Consider the following 13,006-nt stretch of genomic DNA (forward strand, 5'->3'; position numbering starts at 1 on the left):
ACTAACTGGGATCTGCTCTTGCAGACTGCCCTGTTCCATGAAGCAGTAATGTTATGTGCTTTCAACTTCAAAGTGGCTGTGACCTTTCTGCATTTCTGCTTCCTACAAGTGATTTTGGTTCAGATGCTATGCTAAGGGTCAAATTGATTTATTGCAACTTAAGATGGTTTCATTCTCAGCTCCAAGATGTTAAATTTCTGGAACTGTCTGCTTCCTCTTGTTTTACAGAGAAAAGAGAAAATGTCATGCATGTGCTGCCCCTTCATGGAGGTCACCTGGGATTTTTTGAGGGGTCTGTACTGTTCCCAGAACCTCTTACCTGGATGGATAAGCTGGTGGTACAGTATGCCAATGCCATCTGCCAGTGGGAGAAGACAAAGTCTCACTGCTCAGACACAGAGCAGGCTGTATCTGGCCCGGAGTAATTGGCCCAAAGACTCTAGATCACTTCAGTATATCTCCCCCTTTGGGAACATCTTGTTCCCTCACTTGCTGCTTCAGGTTACCATTCTCCTTGATATCCTATGGCTGGGGTTTGATCGCAATCTTTTCTTGCAAAGTGGAGCTAAAGCAACGGTTAATATCTGGTCAGAGCATTTTTGCATATAGAGTCACTTGGGTTTGTAATTTACTGCTCTGTCTGAAAAATGAGGTTGCTGTCTGTGACTTGTTACAGGGTTATTGAGCCCAACACTGCTTGCTTTAATATAGCAGAAGTGTCAAATAGCAAAATCTCTTCTCCTGCTGGTCAAAACCTTGATCTGCAGCATTTGTTTAGGTGTAGATGACAGGGTAACTATGGCTCTGTTCTGTCCTGGTGCTGGAAAAACCCTGTACCAAGCCACAGGCCAGAGTGTTGTTCAGTCTCTAAGCCACTAAAATGTGGCTTGGAAAAACAGATGCTTGACTGCAAATGGAGTTCCAGCCTTGCACCATCTCAAGGGGAAGCCTTTTAGTTCCTAGGAATGCACTTACACAAGTGAATCAGTTTAACAATACTTAACTTTTCCATGCTTCAGCTGTCTGTGGATTGGGGTGTCTTTATGCTGGAACTCTGAGAATCAAAGCCGCAGGCTGGTAATACCATTTAATGTTTCTATGTAAACATGTTCTCACACCAAGACTAGGTCAGTCACCTTTGCCTCTTTTTAAACGTAATCATCTTTTTTGTACTGGATTTTTCTTTCACCCAGGGCTTTTTAAAGCTGGCTTTGGCTTCCAAATGGAAACCAGTGATCAAGAATCTGGAGGATCTTTCCATGAGCTCAGTCTGTCTTTAAGCATATTTCATAGAGAATTAAGTACTCTCAAATGGTTTTCAGACACATGACTTGCCTTACAATTGGTGGGTAACTGGTTTTTCTAGCCCTGTGCAACTAAAATGGTATCTCTGCATGGCTAACTACTTCCATATCTATGTAAAGGCTGTAGGATTGCTGGCTCCAGTAAGACATTGGGCTCTTCCTCACTTGATTCCTTTTTCACAACCAGACATCCTCTTCTAGTTTTAATGTGTGAAGTGTTAAAGCTGTTGGCAGGAAAGATGCCTACTCACTTGTGCTTTTCCCCTCAAGTGGTGTTATAGTCTGTGCCAAGATGGCTATTAATGACTCTAGTCTATCCCCTGGAAGGAAAGTTGTCCCATGACAATCTGGAGACTGCAACTTTGTGGTAAAGATCTTTTTTTACTGTTTATTCTGTCAATATTGTAGTCTCATTAATCCATCTTTAGGACTGCTTTATCACAGTGTCAGTAAAGTTCTTCTCCTGTCACACTTCCCACATCCGTTAGCACTTTATTGCTTCAGACTTGGTCTATGTTCCAGGCACTTTAGTTTATAGCTTAAGGGTGAAACAAGCTGTAAGACATCAGTCTGGTAATATAGGGAAACAAGCTTTCTGGACTGCCCTGTCCCTGAACTTCAGTAGGTTGGAGAGGTGGGTTTTAATAAAGCAATAATGAACTATTGTAGCAAAGGTGCATTATCATATCAGGAAATTCCTTTAATTTGCCTTAGGCCAGACACCTTGGCCTGTTACAATGAACTGTGGATATCTTGTTAGTAAATCAGGTTTCCTTTTTGATTCAAAGAAAAGATGTGGCCAAGTAAAGCTATAGCAAGACTTGGCCTTTCTTGTGGCTATTCCTTAAGAACTATTTGAAGGCATCAGTTAGCAAGGATGTTCTTAGCTGATGGATATCTGGTCTCTATGTTGTTACCCTCTTATTCATACTGCATCTGTACATGGCTAAAATCTGTCATAAGACACTTCAGGTTTTTGCTTAAGTAGCTGTTCATGTAATATTCTTTGGATAGGACTTAAATACCTTCTTGCTTGCAAGAAGTGAAGTGTAAACAACACTTGTACACATCAAATAGATACGGTATAAATTTAGGTGTGTAGAGGGACGTGATTTTTACCTCCAGTGGGTTACAACTTCAGAAGTGTTTCAACTCTCATCATATCCTACAGCTGTAGCTTACGCAGGTTGTGGCTGTCTGCCTTGAGGAAGCAAAGCTGCCCTTCCCATCCTTCATGTGTCCTTCCCCAATACAGCTTTGCTGTGCTAAGTATCGACTTGGGACAGCTCTAGAGGAAGAGTCCTTAGTACTGATACTGCTGTTGAGGTGAAGAGCCCATCATATAACCCAGCATGTGGATACCTATGAAAGAAAGATCAGTGTGCACCTGAGCTCCTTTGAGAGCAAAGTATCTGCTGTCCTCAACTTGAGAGCCTTGTCAAAAGGAGGGATGCTCTGCTCAGCTCGCCAAGTGGCTGAAGCTCTGTGTTACTCCCCAGGACCCCAGACTGGCAGAACAGTTCAGCTGGCTGGCCCAGAGCATGAAAGGAGGGTGAGGCCTGGCTGGGAAGGTTAATGCTGAGTAAAGCAAGTGTTTTGCCTTTGCTTTTTGGCCAAGTCCCTTTACAGAACACAGGGTGCTTGCAGTTTCCACTACATCAGGTCTGCCAGCATTTTTAATGGTCCCTTCTGAATTGAAGGTGTTTTCAGATGGGTCTGGCAGTGTTGTAGTTGCGCTGTAAAGGCAAACATGAACTTCCCTGCAGTTGTTTTCCTGAGTGTTTTCCTGCAGTTCCTGTTTGTGAAGATGCAGGTTACAAAGGGCATTAAGCAAAGATGTTGGGAACTATTAGCTCCAGTACTGAATTTAGCCAAGCTACCTGTGTCATCTGTCCTGGGTCTGTCACAAGTTCTCAGACCCCAGCCCTTTGGCATGTGGTGCCTTGCCCTTTCCTTCCTCCTCCCTTGGCATCAGCATATCTAGAGACTTCAGTAACAGCTCTCTCAGAGCTTTGGGGGCTTTGCTTTTTAGTAAATGAATTTTCAGACACTAGGATGTGAGACGCCTCTGGCAATGTGCACTGTACAAGTGAGTCTTGACTTAAACGACCTTTGTGGGCAGCCTATGACTAGCTACCATCTATTTGAAGGCTTAAAATAACAGTGTCTGTAAGCAGTGGGTCGCTTTCAGCTCTCTGCTCCTCTAGCAGTAGGGAGTGAGTCATAGAAGGAGGGTTTGCTTTGCTTAACATGTGATTTGTTACTTTACAATCCCAAAGTTCTTGTGTCTATTAACTCTCCAGCAGTGTAGCTGGAGGTAGGTTGCCTAAGTGACTGCTTCAAAAGAAAGAGCAGAGAGTAGCAACTCGAGGATCTAATTGCCAAACAGTTTAGTCACCTGGATTCCTTCCAAGTTTTTCTAGAAATATTATGCCTGCCTGGAGCTTATTGAAATTCTTCTCAGCCTTTTTCCAGGAGACCAGAAAAGGCCCTTGCCTTGTGCTGCGTGTATAAGTCATTTGTTGCGAAGAGCATCATCTTGTTTCTGGCTTGAGTCATGCCCCGTGTGTCCTTATTCCTTAGGTGGGTCTGCTGGTTGAGTAGGTCCCAGAGCCACAGTGACTCAAAGCAGTATCTAGGTGAAGAGCAAACAACCCCTCTTGGTGTGAGGACCTTCTGCAGGCTTAGAATGCCTCAGAGCAACAGCAGCCCAAGGGAGGGGTGCCTTGTGACTGTTGTAACCCCTTTATCACTGGGAATGTGTGTTACACTGACCTGAACTTTCTCAGCTGGTGGGGGAGCTTAAGTGCCATCAATGAATCAAAGCAGCTGCCAGCTTTTCCATGCTGTGGTGGCAGGGTTTCTAGGGTTATCCTGCACTGTTGTGTTCTGAACATGTCTACTCCTGGGTTTGCTGGTTAATCAATGGACACAAACACTGCAATCCAGGGCAGCGTTTGTCGGGTTGGCTCTGCTGATTGAACAGCCTTTTTCAAGTCTCTCTAACACTCTCCAGAAGCTCCAACCCTGCATCACTTGTGGATAAAGGCTTTTCTTTCCTCCTCACCCAGTAGCGTTGCCTAACCCAGGTAGTTTTTATGCCAGTAAGGAGTCTGATCCCATAAGGTAGCTCTACACAAAACCTTCTTGCTTCTGTCTGAATGACAAGCTCGCATTGTCTGTCTCTGGTCATGCAAGAGCTTTGATTAGATACAGAACTTTCTTCTAGGGTCTCTGCTATAGTTCTCCTGGGATTTTGACCCTTCCAACGGCTCCTGCCAACTGGGAAGTCTTTAAAAGGCCAAACAAATCCCACTTGTATTTGATATAACCAAACCCTACTGCTCAGCCCAAGTCAGCAGCTTCCCGAAAGAGCATGTTTTCTCATTGTGTAACTCATCAGCTTGACTATAATTCCCAGTGACAGATCACTAGACATTCTTCTTGAGAAAGCATAACCTCTGCCTCCAAAACTCCCAAGCCAAAGAGGTGTGGAGAGAGCTCAGGAAGGAACAGACCTGTGCCCTTGTTCTGCCCATGCAGCTGTGTTGGAACAGCCGAGTGGCTTCTGATGTTCTTGGTGAGCAGTTTGCTATCAAAATACTTTCCAATTGGCAAAACTATACTCTGCAACCATCCCTAAATGCTGCCCTGAAACAGCTTCATATCCTGAGACACCCTCCCTGCTGCCATGTTCTGAGTCGGATTCTCTGGAGCTGACGGCTGCAGGGGAGATGATTTGCAACTAGCAATGCAATTTTTCTATATCTGCTGATGTTTACCTTTCAAATGAGATATATAAATATATATAAAACAATGTCTGATTTTTTTTCTCTTTGATTTTTTGTTCTCTGTGTGGTGTAAAATGGAGATCAGTGCAAAGCAAAATGTGATTTTGTTATCTTTTGATTCAGTGGGATTTCTTTATTTAAAAATAAAGGACTTATTGAAGCCAGTGCTCCATGTAGTGACTGTGTGCAGTGTTATGGGGTGATGGAGTCTGTCGCTCTTAGGCCGTGCCTTCTCACTTGCTCCCTTTGCAGTGGGGAGAGGATCATTTCATGGGGGAATACATCGTGATTCAAATGCAACTGGGCAACTGAACATGTTCCCTCTGTCGTGAGATCTGATTTAGCTGAAGGAGGAACAAGAGGCACCCTTTAGCCCAGCGGTTCCTGCAGTGCACAGAAGGACTCCTCTGGGATGACAGCTTCCCTGGAGGATGTGGCAAAGCTTTGGGCTCATGTTTCTGCAGCAATCACCATGTATTATTCTTCCCTACTTAAGAGAGGGTGGATTTCCTAATCTCTCAGCTGCTGGCAGAAGAAACACACAACAGCAGCAGCTCAGGCCAGGACAATGGCATCTCTGAGCCCAGGAAGAAGCCCTGCCAAAAGCACCTCTCGAGGGGCTGTAAGAGCTCACCAAGTTTTTTACCTACAGCTCCAGTGAGACAGATGTGGAGAGTCACTGGGCCTGGTGAGCTGTTGGGGTGGCCAGGCTGGACCAGGACCATTGCTGCTCCTCCCTGTAAGGAGAACTGCTCTGTGGGAGGCAGTGTTTTGGGCTCCATCTCCAGTTTATTGGCCATTGTAATTTAGCTGTTAGATCTACTTCAGAGTCACTGTGGGGGGAAGCCAAGGCATGCGTGGATGATGCTCCCTGCTCTCTTTGCTATGCTGTTTCCCTGTCTCCCCATCAAAGCAAACTCCCGGCTCACAACTTGTCCCAGCAGTGTTAAGCAACCACAGGGACCTCCCAAGAGCTGCGCCTATCCCCGTCCAAATCCCAGAGGCAGCGCTGTGCTGTTCCCCTCTGTGCCTATGGGCCTTTGTCTTCTGTTTTTACAAGCGCGCTGCAGTTGCTCTGTCTCCCAAGCAAGCTGTGCTGTTGTGTTTGCTCTGGCCTGACGCTTGTAGAGCTGTCACGCATGCTTTCCTTGGGATGGCTCCAGCTGCTTCCCGGCCCTGCACAGCGAGGAGCCAAACGCAGCAGAGAGGTGCCTTTCGCACACATTTAACCCCACTGCCTCTGCCCAGACATGCCCCATCCTCCCCGCAGCTTCGGAGCCCACGTCCTGTTTGGTTTGAGCTGCAGCCAGTGCCCTGATGAATGCGGCTCTTGTCAGCACCCAACAGCCCGGCTGCCTTTGGGTCTGGGCTTCTGCTTGGTGAAAGGTGCCCGTGTGGAGCTGGGAGGGAGCGGGACAGGGCATGCTGCAGGACCAGGGTGACACAGAAGGTAACCTGGGCAGAGACCAGCAGCTTGCTCCTCTGCAAGCCCCGCTGCTGGCCGAGGGAGGAGGTGGTCTGGAACAGCTCCTTGGTGGAGATGCCTGCCTCATGAACCACCACAGACCTCCTTGCCTGGGACACAGCTACTTCTGCCTCCCTCCTCCCCAGCCCAGTGCTGCTGGCTCCACATGAGCAAGGGCTAATTGGCTTTAGCATCAGCACAACTGGTTTTCCAGGCAAGGATCCTCCAGGGTGGCTTTTGGTAGGGCTCCCCTGGCTGAACTCCCTCCCACAGCACAGTGCTATGAGAAACAGCCGTGCTGAGGCTTCTGAAGGATGCAGGAGGGTATGTTCTGCTTGTCCTTTGCTCTCCTGTGGTTAAATCCATCTCCTAGTCTTGGTGGCTGCTGCAGCCTCTGTTCCTTTTCCCTGCCTGGCTGAGCAGGAATTAGAGCCTGGGGTCTTGCATCTTTTGGGCTGTTTTCTCTTTCCTGGTTAGAGCAGATGCCTGGGAACTGGGGGGCCTTGTGCAGGCAGGGGTGATGCTCATTCTGGGATGGAGGGAGGGTGGAGACCACTGGTTCCTTGGCCCCTGTGCCAAAGGACTGTCAGTGATGGGGTGACAGAGGTCTGCTACCAAGCACTGACACTGCTGGCCTCCTCAGAACCAGCAGCACAGCTGGTGTACCTGCACCCCTGGTCCTTGCCGCATGCCATAAGCGACCCCAGAGCTCTGCTGTTCAACACTTTATTTCTGCCTCGCTGTAGCCCTCCCTTCCCAGAGCAGACGCTCTCCTGTCCCCCAACTGCAGCTCCAGGGCTGGTGTCCTCCTTCCTGTGCTGGCTCCTGAGGGAAGGATGCTCTGCCTGTGAGAGACAGAGCCACCGGGCAGCCCGCTGCCTGGTCTGGGGCAGGGAAGAGGAAGGACAGGCATGGAGCAACCTCATCACAAGCAGTCATCCAACCAATGCTACGGGAAGGAGGTGGCTGGGGTTAGAGAGCCACCTCTGAGCCTGTTGTGCTGGGTTAGAGAGCCGTGTCTTCAGCCTCGATGCGTGGCCCAAAGAGCTTCTCTGCAGTTGCTTTGCCGTCGTACTTGGGCAGGGTGCCACCAAAGTCTGCTGGCAGGATGTCAGCATCAATCTCCTGGTAGAAGGACTCCAGCTCCTCCCCATGCACAAAGACCTGGAGGGAGATGGGAGCGACCAGGGCAGAGCTTCCCAGCTGCTGTCTCACCCAGGGACATGCCTCAGCCTCGGGGTTCCCTTTCCCACACTCACCCTCTCCAGCAGTTTGCTCTTCAGGAATGGTTTGACCACGTTGTAGGTGGTGGTGAAGTACCAGGGCTGGTGGATGAAGTGGACGGCCTTGAACCGTGCTGGGAAGGAGTCCTGGGATGCCAAACCCAGACACAGACGGTTACAGATGGTGGTGTCTGTGTGGAGCTGGGCAGGCAGCGATAGACACCCTGGCACTGCCGCGGCTCTCCTCGCCCCATCTCCTTTTGTCTCTTTGATGGCCTCTGTGTTCTGATCCGGAGGATCAGGTATCCCAGCCCCAGGAAAGCTAAAGAGCCTTCCATATGGGTCATAGCTCCTACTCCATGAGCATGGCCACATCTCTGCTGTCCTCCTTCGCAGGGGAGAGCCAAGTGCCTTTGGCCTCTGGTCCAAACCCTGCCAGTCCTGCTGCCTCCCTTCCCTCAGCTCTCTGCTCCCCCAGGGCCCTCTGTTTGCCCTCACCTGCAGCATGTCCACCATCTTCTTGAGCTCAGAGGGTTTGATCCCTGATGCCTGCTGCATGGTGAAGCCCTTGAAGTTCTCAATGATGCAGAACCCATTGATCTGGGTCTCTTCGTTTTCCAGTAGCTTCTCCAAGATAATGCAATAGGCACGAAGGATCTGATGGAGAGGAGACAGCAGGGTCTGGTGTTAGGTCTCCCCTCCTGTAGACCCCAGGAGATTCCCAGGAAGGGTCCCATGGAGCATTAGCCAGGGTCTGCTTGGCTCCAGCCTGCTTGTCACAGCCAGCCCCAGGGCTTCAGAGCAGGGAGGGCATCTCAGGGGATGCTCAACAACCACCACATTCCCCTTTCAAGTCAGATCTGGATCAATGATACGTCGTGGTCAAATTCAGAGCTGAGCAGAAAACAGAGCTAAGAGAAGTTGTGAGTTACACGCCTGGAGACCTCTTTGCCAACAGGGCCTTTCTGTGCCCTGTGCCTCAGTTTCCTCCTCGGCCCTGCTGGTCCCTCCTTTCTAAATAACCTTGATTCAATGGTGTGGAGACTTTCTTCACCCCCTGTTACCTGGGCTGGGGGATGCACACCCCAAATCTGGCCTGCACCTTGCACCACATCAGGGGGAAGGAGGGAACCCTTTTGGATGGACCACAGAAGGGAACCCTTTGGGATGGACCATGCTCTCCCAGGATCCCTCAAAGCATAAATGCAAAGGGTTACAGATTTGCTTCAACCAGGGTGGCTGGAGGCTGTGTGTGGACACATGCCTATGTGTCCATAGGGATGTTGTGCTCAGACGTGCCAAGGGGCGGGATTGGGACTGCTCTGCTGGGCTGACCTCATCGAAGGTGATCTCCTCGTAGTCCCAGTTCTCGATGTTGAAGAGCATCACGACCCGGCCGTACTTGTCCCTGCTGGACAGGATGCCGGGGTAGCCGGCCTCAATGGTGCTGCGCACGGCCTCGGGGCTCAGGTTGTCGAAGAGCTCCGGGTACTGCTGGCGGAAGCCCACGTAGCCTGGAGAGAGGCAGGAATCAGCAGGACAACGAGGCTGGGAGCCACCAGAGCACTGGCGATGGGGGGACATCCATCCTGAGCCCCGTGCCTGGGGTCCACACGGGTCAGCAGCACACCAGCTCCAGCATGCTCAGTGTTACTCTCCCCATGTTATCCTGCACCAGGCTCCTCTCCAACACCTCAACACGCACGTTTTCCTCCTCGTTTCCCTTTCCCCTTGCTCCCCTCCCTTGGCTCCCTGCGGGCGTGAAATAAGGAATCTCCTCCTGGGAAAATGCAGGCAAACAAAACAGCTCCAATGGGAGCCAGCGCTGATAATTACAACTCATTATCGCCCCAGCTGACACAAAGAGTGGAGCCGGAGCCAGGCAGGTCCCTGCAGGCAGCCACCTCCCCGGGCTGCCCTCCTGCTCCACCTCCATCCATATGGGTCATTCCCAGCGTGGGGAGGGGATGACAAAGCCCCTCAATCTGCCCTCAGCCCTTGCAAGGTTCCAGGGGTGCTGAGCCCACCAGGCACCGTGCACAGAAGCATCAGGGTGGATGCAGGAGCAGCTCCTTACAGAGGCACAAAGTGGCATGTATAGGAAGGACACGGGCATCCCCAGGGTATGCAGCCCAAACCAGCTGGGATTGCTGCACAAACGAAACACCGACAAATGCTTTTTTCCCCCTATTTTGTCCAGTAAATCAGCAAGGAATGGGACTGCCCTGGCATTGTGGGATGCCTGGTATCACCTTCATTGATTTTCTTCCCCATCCCAACTCTTTCCCCTGCATCACAAGCTCCCCAGCCCTGCCGCCTTCTATTTATCCTCTATCCTCATCCCATGCCATGGGATGGAAGCACAGGACTGGAAGCTACTGGTGCATGTGTACCCCTGTCCTCACCTAGCCTCCCAGCCCAGGACCTCTCCCACCTTTCAGCAGGTCATAGGCTCTGTGCACATCGAACTTGCGGGCGCGGATGAAGCGGAGCAGGAAGGAGTCATCCTTGCCCTGCACCTTCTCGGCCACGGCCTGGCACACCTCCTCGCCGCCCGCCCGCTCCCGCACCAGCTCCCGCAGCGCCTTCACCGCCACCTCCCTCTGCTCCTCCGTCTCGTTCAGCTCGTCCTTCGCCTGGAAACACACCCCAGAACACCCCATTTAGGTTCCCGAAAGCTGGGGGATGCAGTGATGCTCCTTGCAGCATCCTAGCGCAGGAAGGGCAGGGTCACCCTACCTGGGTGTAAGTGCATCCCACCCAATGCAAGAGCCTGTTGAGGGTCTCCTCTGGCCCCCCAGAAGGAGCAGGAGCCCCAGGCTGTGCCTGCCCCCCTGTTCCCCATATCTGCCCTCACCTTCTGCAGGGTGTGTGGGGGGATCTTCTCGCACCTTCCAAAGACGGGGCCGTGGTCCTTGGTGGTGAGGCGCTCCAGCTTGGAGCGCAGGGCCTGCTCCTCCTCCGAGACGATGCGGAAGGTGCCCGTCTGGGGGTGAGGAGAACATGTGGGGTCTCCACAGACAGCACCCCCCCCCCCCCCCGGCTCCCTGCCCCACTGCAGGTCTCCTTCCTGGGGTAGGGAGCTATGGGGAAGGGCAGAGCCTCCATGCATGCACCCAAGGGGGTGCGATGGGATGGGGATGGGCTGTGTGCTGAGAGCATCCGGGGGGTAAGGGGTGTGTGGGGTGCACCCCATGCCAGCACTGCAGGGAGGGGATGCTCAGAGCCCAGGGGACAGGGCAGCGCAGGGGCAGTACTCACAACCGCAGACATGTCGTCCTCTGTCCTTTGTCAGCTGCAGGACACTGGGAGAGGGAAGGAGGAATCAGCAGTGATGGGGATCCTGATGGCTTCTGTATCCCTCCTATGCCCCATCCCCTGCCCCTTTTGCTCAGACAAGGGTGGAGATGAGTGCCCAGAGGACACCCCCAACCCTCCTCAGCTCCATCAAGCACTGCCTGCATCTCTGCCTGGCAGCAGCCTTAAAAAACACAAGGGATGTTTGCAAAAGCAGCTTAAAGATGTGGGTATTGATCATCTGACACCTTCATCCTTCTTCTGGCTCTGCCTTTCTGCTGGGGGCACCTCATAGGGACCCCCAGCCCCATGAGCTCACCCAGCGCTGTTTGTCTCAGACCACCTTCACATGGGCAGAGGTGGGTGCCCAGCTTTGGCCAGGCAGGCAGCCTGCTCGTGCTTTTATTGCCTCTTATTTTTACTACCCTGCTATCCCCAAAGTGTTCCTCAAACCCTCGAGCCCCACTGCTCCAGCACAGAGCCCATCACCAGCTGCAAGTCTGGACCACAAGCCTCGCGGCATCTTTCCATCACAAACTGGGTGAAACACCTTGTTCCTATGCCCTGCGAGGAGGAGGAGGAGGGCTGCCTTCATCCTACCTCCAGCACTAGCCCTGCCCCTGCCCTTTGCAGTGATTCCAAGCCCAGACAGTGCAAGCGATGCTTGGCTCCAGCTCAACTACTTCCCAAGGACATCCTCTTCCCCACCAGCTCCCAGGGAATGGCTGAGCATCCCCTTTTCCCAGGCACTAAAACCAATCCCAACCCCAGCAGTGCCACATTAAGGGATGGATGACAGTCTCCAATGCAGTTATTTCAGGTGGGAAAAGCCCTGGATACTCACCAGGGAGAGGAAAAGCTGAACAGTCCACAAAGAGTCAGTACACGGGGACCGAAACGGATGCACAGACGGCAAGGCCGAAGTGGAGCAGGGAGATAGCCAGGCAAAAGCTTTGTAGAGTCACCGGGTTGGGATTAGACCGTCACAAGGCATCAACTCACTGCAGCTTTGTAATTAAGTCAGCACAGCCCCGGCAAGAAACCCCATTAAAACATTACAAAAGGCAGCTGAGGAGAGGGAAGGAGGGCGCTGGGGCTGCGCCGGCCAGCCCGAGCGTGCGTGGAGGGGCGAGCGGGGATGCCGGACCCGATTAACCAAGTATAAAAGCTTCTTGTTGTGTAACTCGCTCATTAGCACGGGGCAGGGGCAGGCGGGGGGCAGGCTGCCATCCCTGCCTGCTCCCCTGGGGAGAGCGGGTCAGGGCTATTCCATAGCTTCTGCCCCAAAAGGCTTGGCAAGGTCTAGCTCCAGGGACAGTCCATGGCAAAGGATGCTCCAAGGGCTGGTCCGCCCCAGGGGTCTCCAACTCCTCCCAAACCAGCATTCATATGGGGCCCCTTTCAGCTTTTAGAATGAAAAAGCACGAGCAGATCAATATGGTTTTACAATGCTCCAAGTGATATTTCCTGCTTGGAGCTTTGGGAACTGGAACCCTGTCCATCCACAGGGTGAAGCCATGAGTGACGGGAGCCCAGGATGCGGCAGGGGTGGTGCTGAGCACATGTATGGGTGCAGAGAGATGGCAAAACAAGTGTTTTGGGGCTACCGCAGCATGATGACACCACATGGGGAAGGGCAGCCCTTGCAGCCTTAACTCTTTGGGCCCATGGATGTGGCAGCTGGGTGAGGACATGGTGAGGATGGGGCTGTGCACGGCTCTTTTCCCAAGCCCAGTACCGGAGCTCAGCCAGGCTCTTACCACAATAGGGATTTTGGGGAGGTGGTGGGGCCAGTCTAAGCACCGGCGCAGGACTGAAGGGGCTTACACAAGGCACGTTTTGTAATGCCACTGGGATTTACGGATTTGGTTTCCACGGGGCTGCCCTGCAAACAGAGCTGAGACCCCGCTGCGAGGCAGGAGGAGG

General features: G+C 52.1%; 2 protein-coding genes across 5 annotated transcripts in view; one reads left to right on the forward strand and one right to left on the reverse strand.

Annotated features, from left to right (window-relative positions):
- ABHD2 (abhydrolase domain containing 2, acylglycerol lipase) overlaps positions 1-5,264 on the forward strand; it is a 39,368-nt gene extending 34,104 nt beyond the window's left edge. For all 4 annotated transcript variants that reach the window (XM_030497296.1, XM_030497297.1, XM_030497299.1 and 1 more), the window contains one exon: positions 229-5,264. In XM_030497296.1, the coding sequence (XP_030353156.1) occupies positions 229-425 (197 nt within the window). In that variant the 3' untranslated portion in view covers positions 426-5,264. The remainder of the gene's footprint in view (positions 1-228) is intronic.
- A 2,006-nt stretch (positions 5,265-7,270) lies between these two features.
- RLBP1 (retinaldehyde binding protein 1) lies at positions 7,271-12,237 on the reverse strand. The gene is made up of 8 exons (XM_030497420.2): positions 11,925-12,237; positions 11,045-11,088; positions 10,641-10,769; positions 10,218-10,419; positions 9,119-9,297; positions 8,282-8,440; positions 7,820-7,930; positions 7,271-7,724 (listed from the first exon to the last, which is right to left on the reverse strand). Exons 2-8 carry the CDS (start codon positions 11,054-11,056, stop codon positions 7,566-7,568), a joined length of 951 nt encoding a protein of 316 aa, XP_030353280.1. The 5' UTR covers positions 11,057-11,088; positions 11,925-12,237; the 3' UTR covers positions 7,271-7,565.
- Between the last annotated feature and the right edge of the window lie 769 nt (positions 12,238-13,006).

Source organism: Strigops habroptila, chromosome 9 (genome assembly GCF_004027225.2).
Source record: "Strigops habroptila isolate Jane chromosome 9, bStrHab1.2.pri, whole genome shotgun sequence".
Lineage (NCBI taxonomy): Eukaryota > Metazoa > Chordata > Aves > Psittaciformes > Psittacidae > Strigops > Strigops habroptila.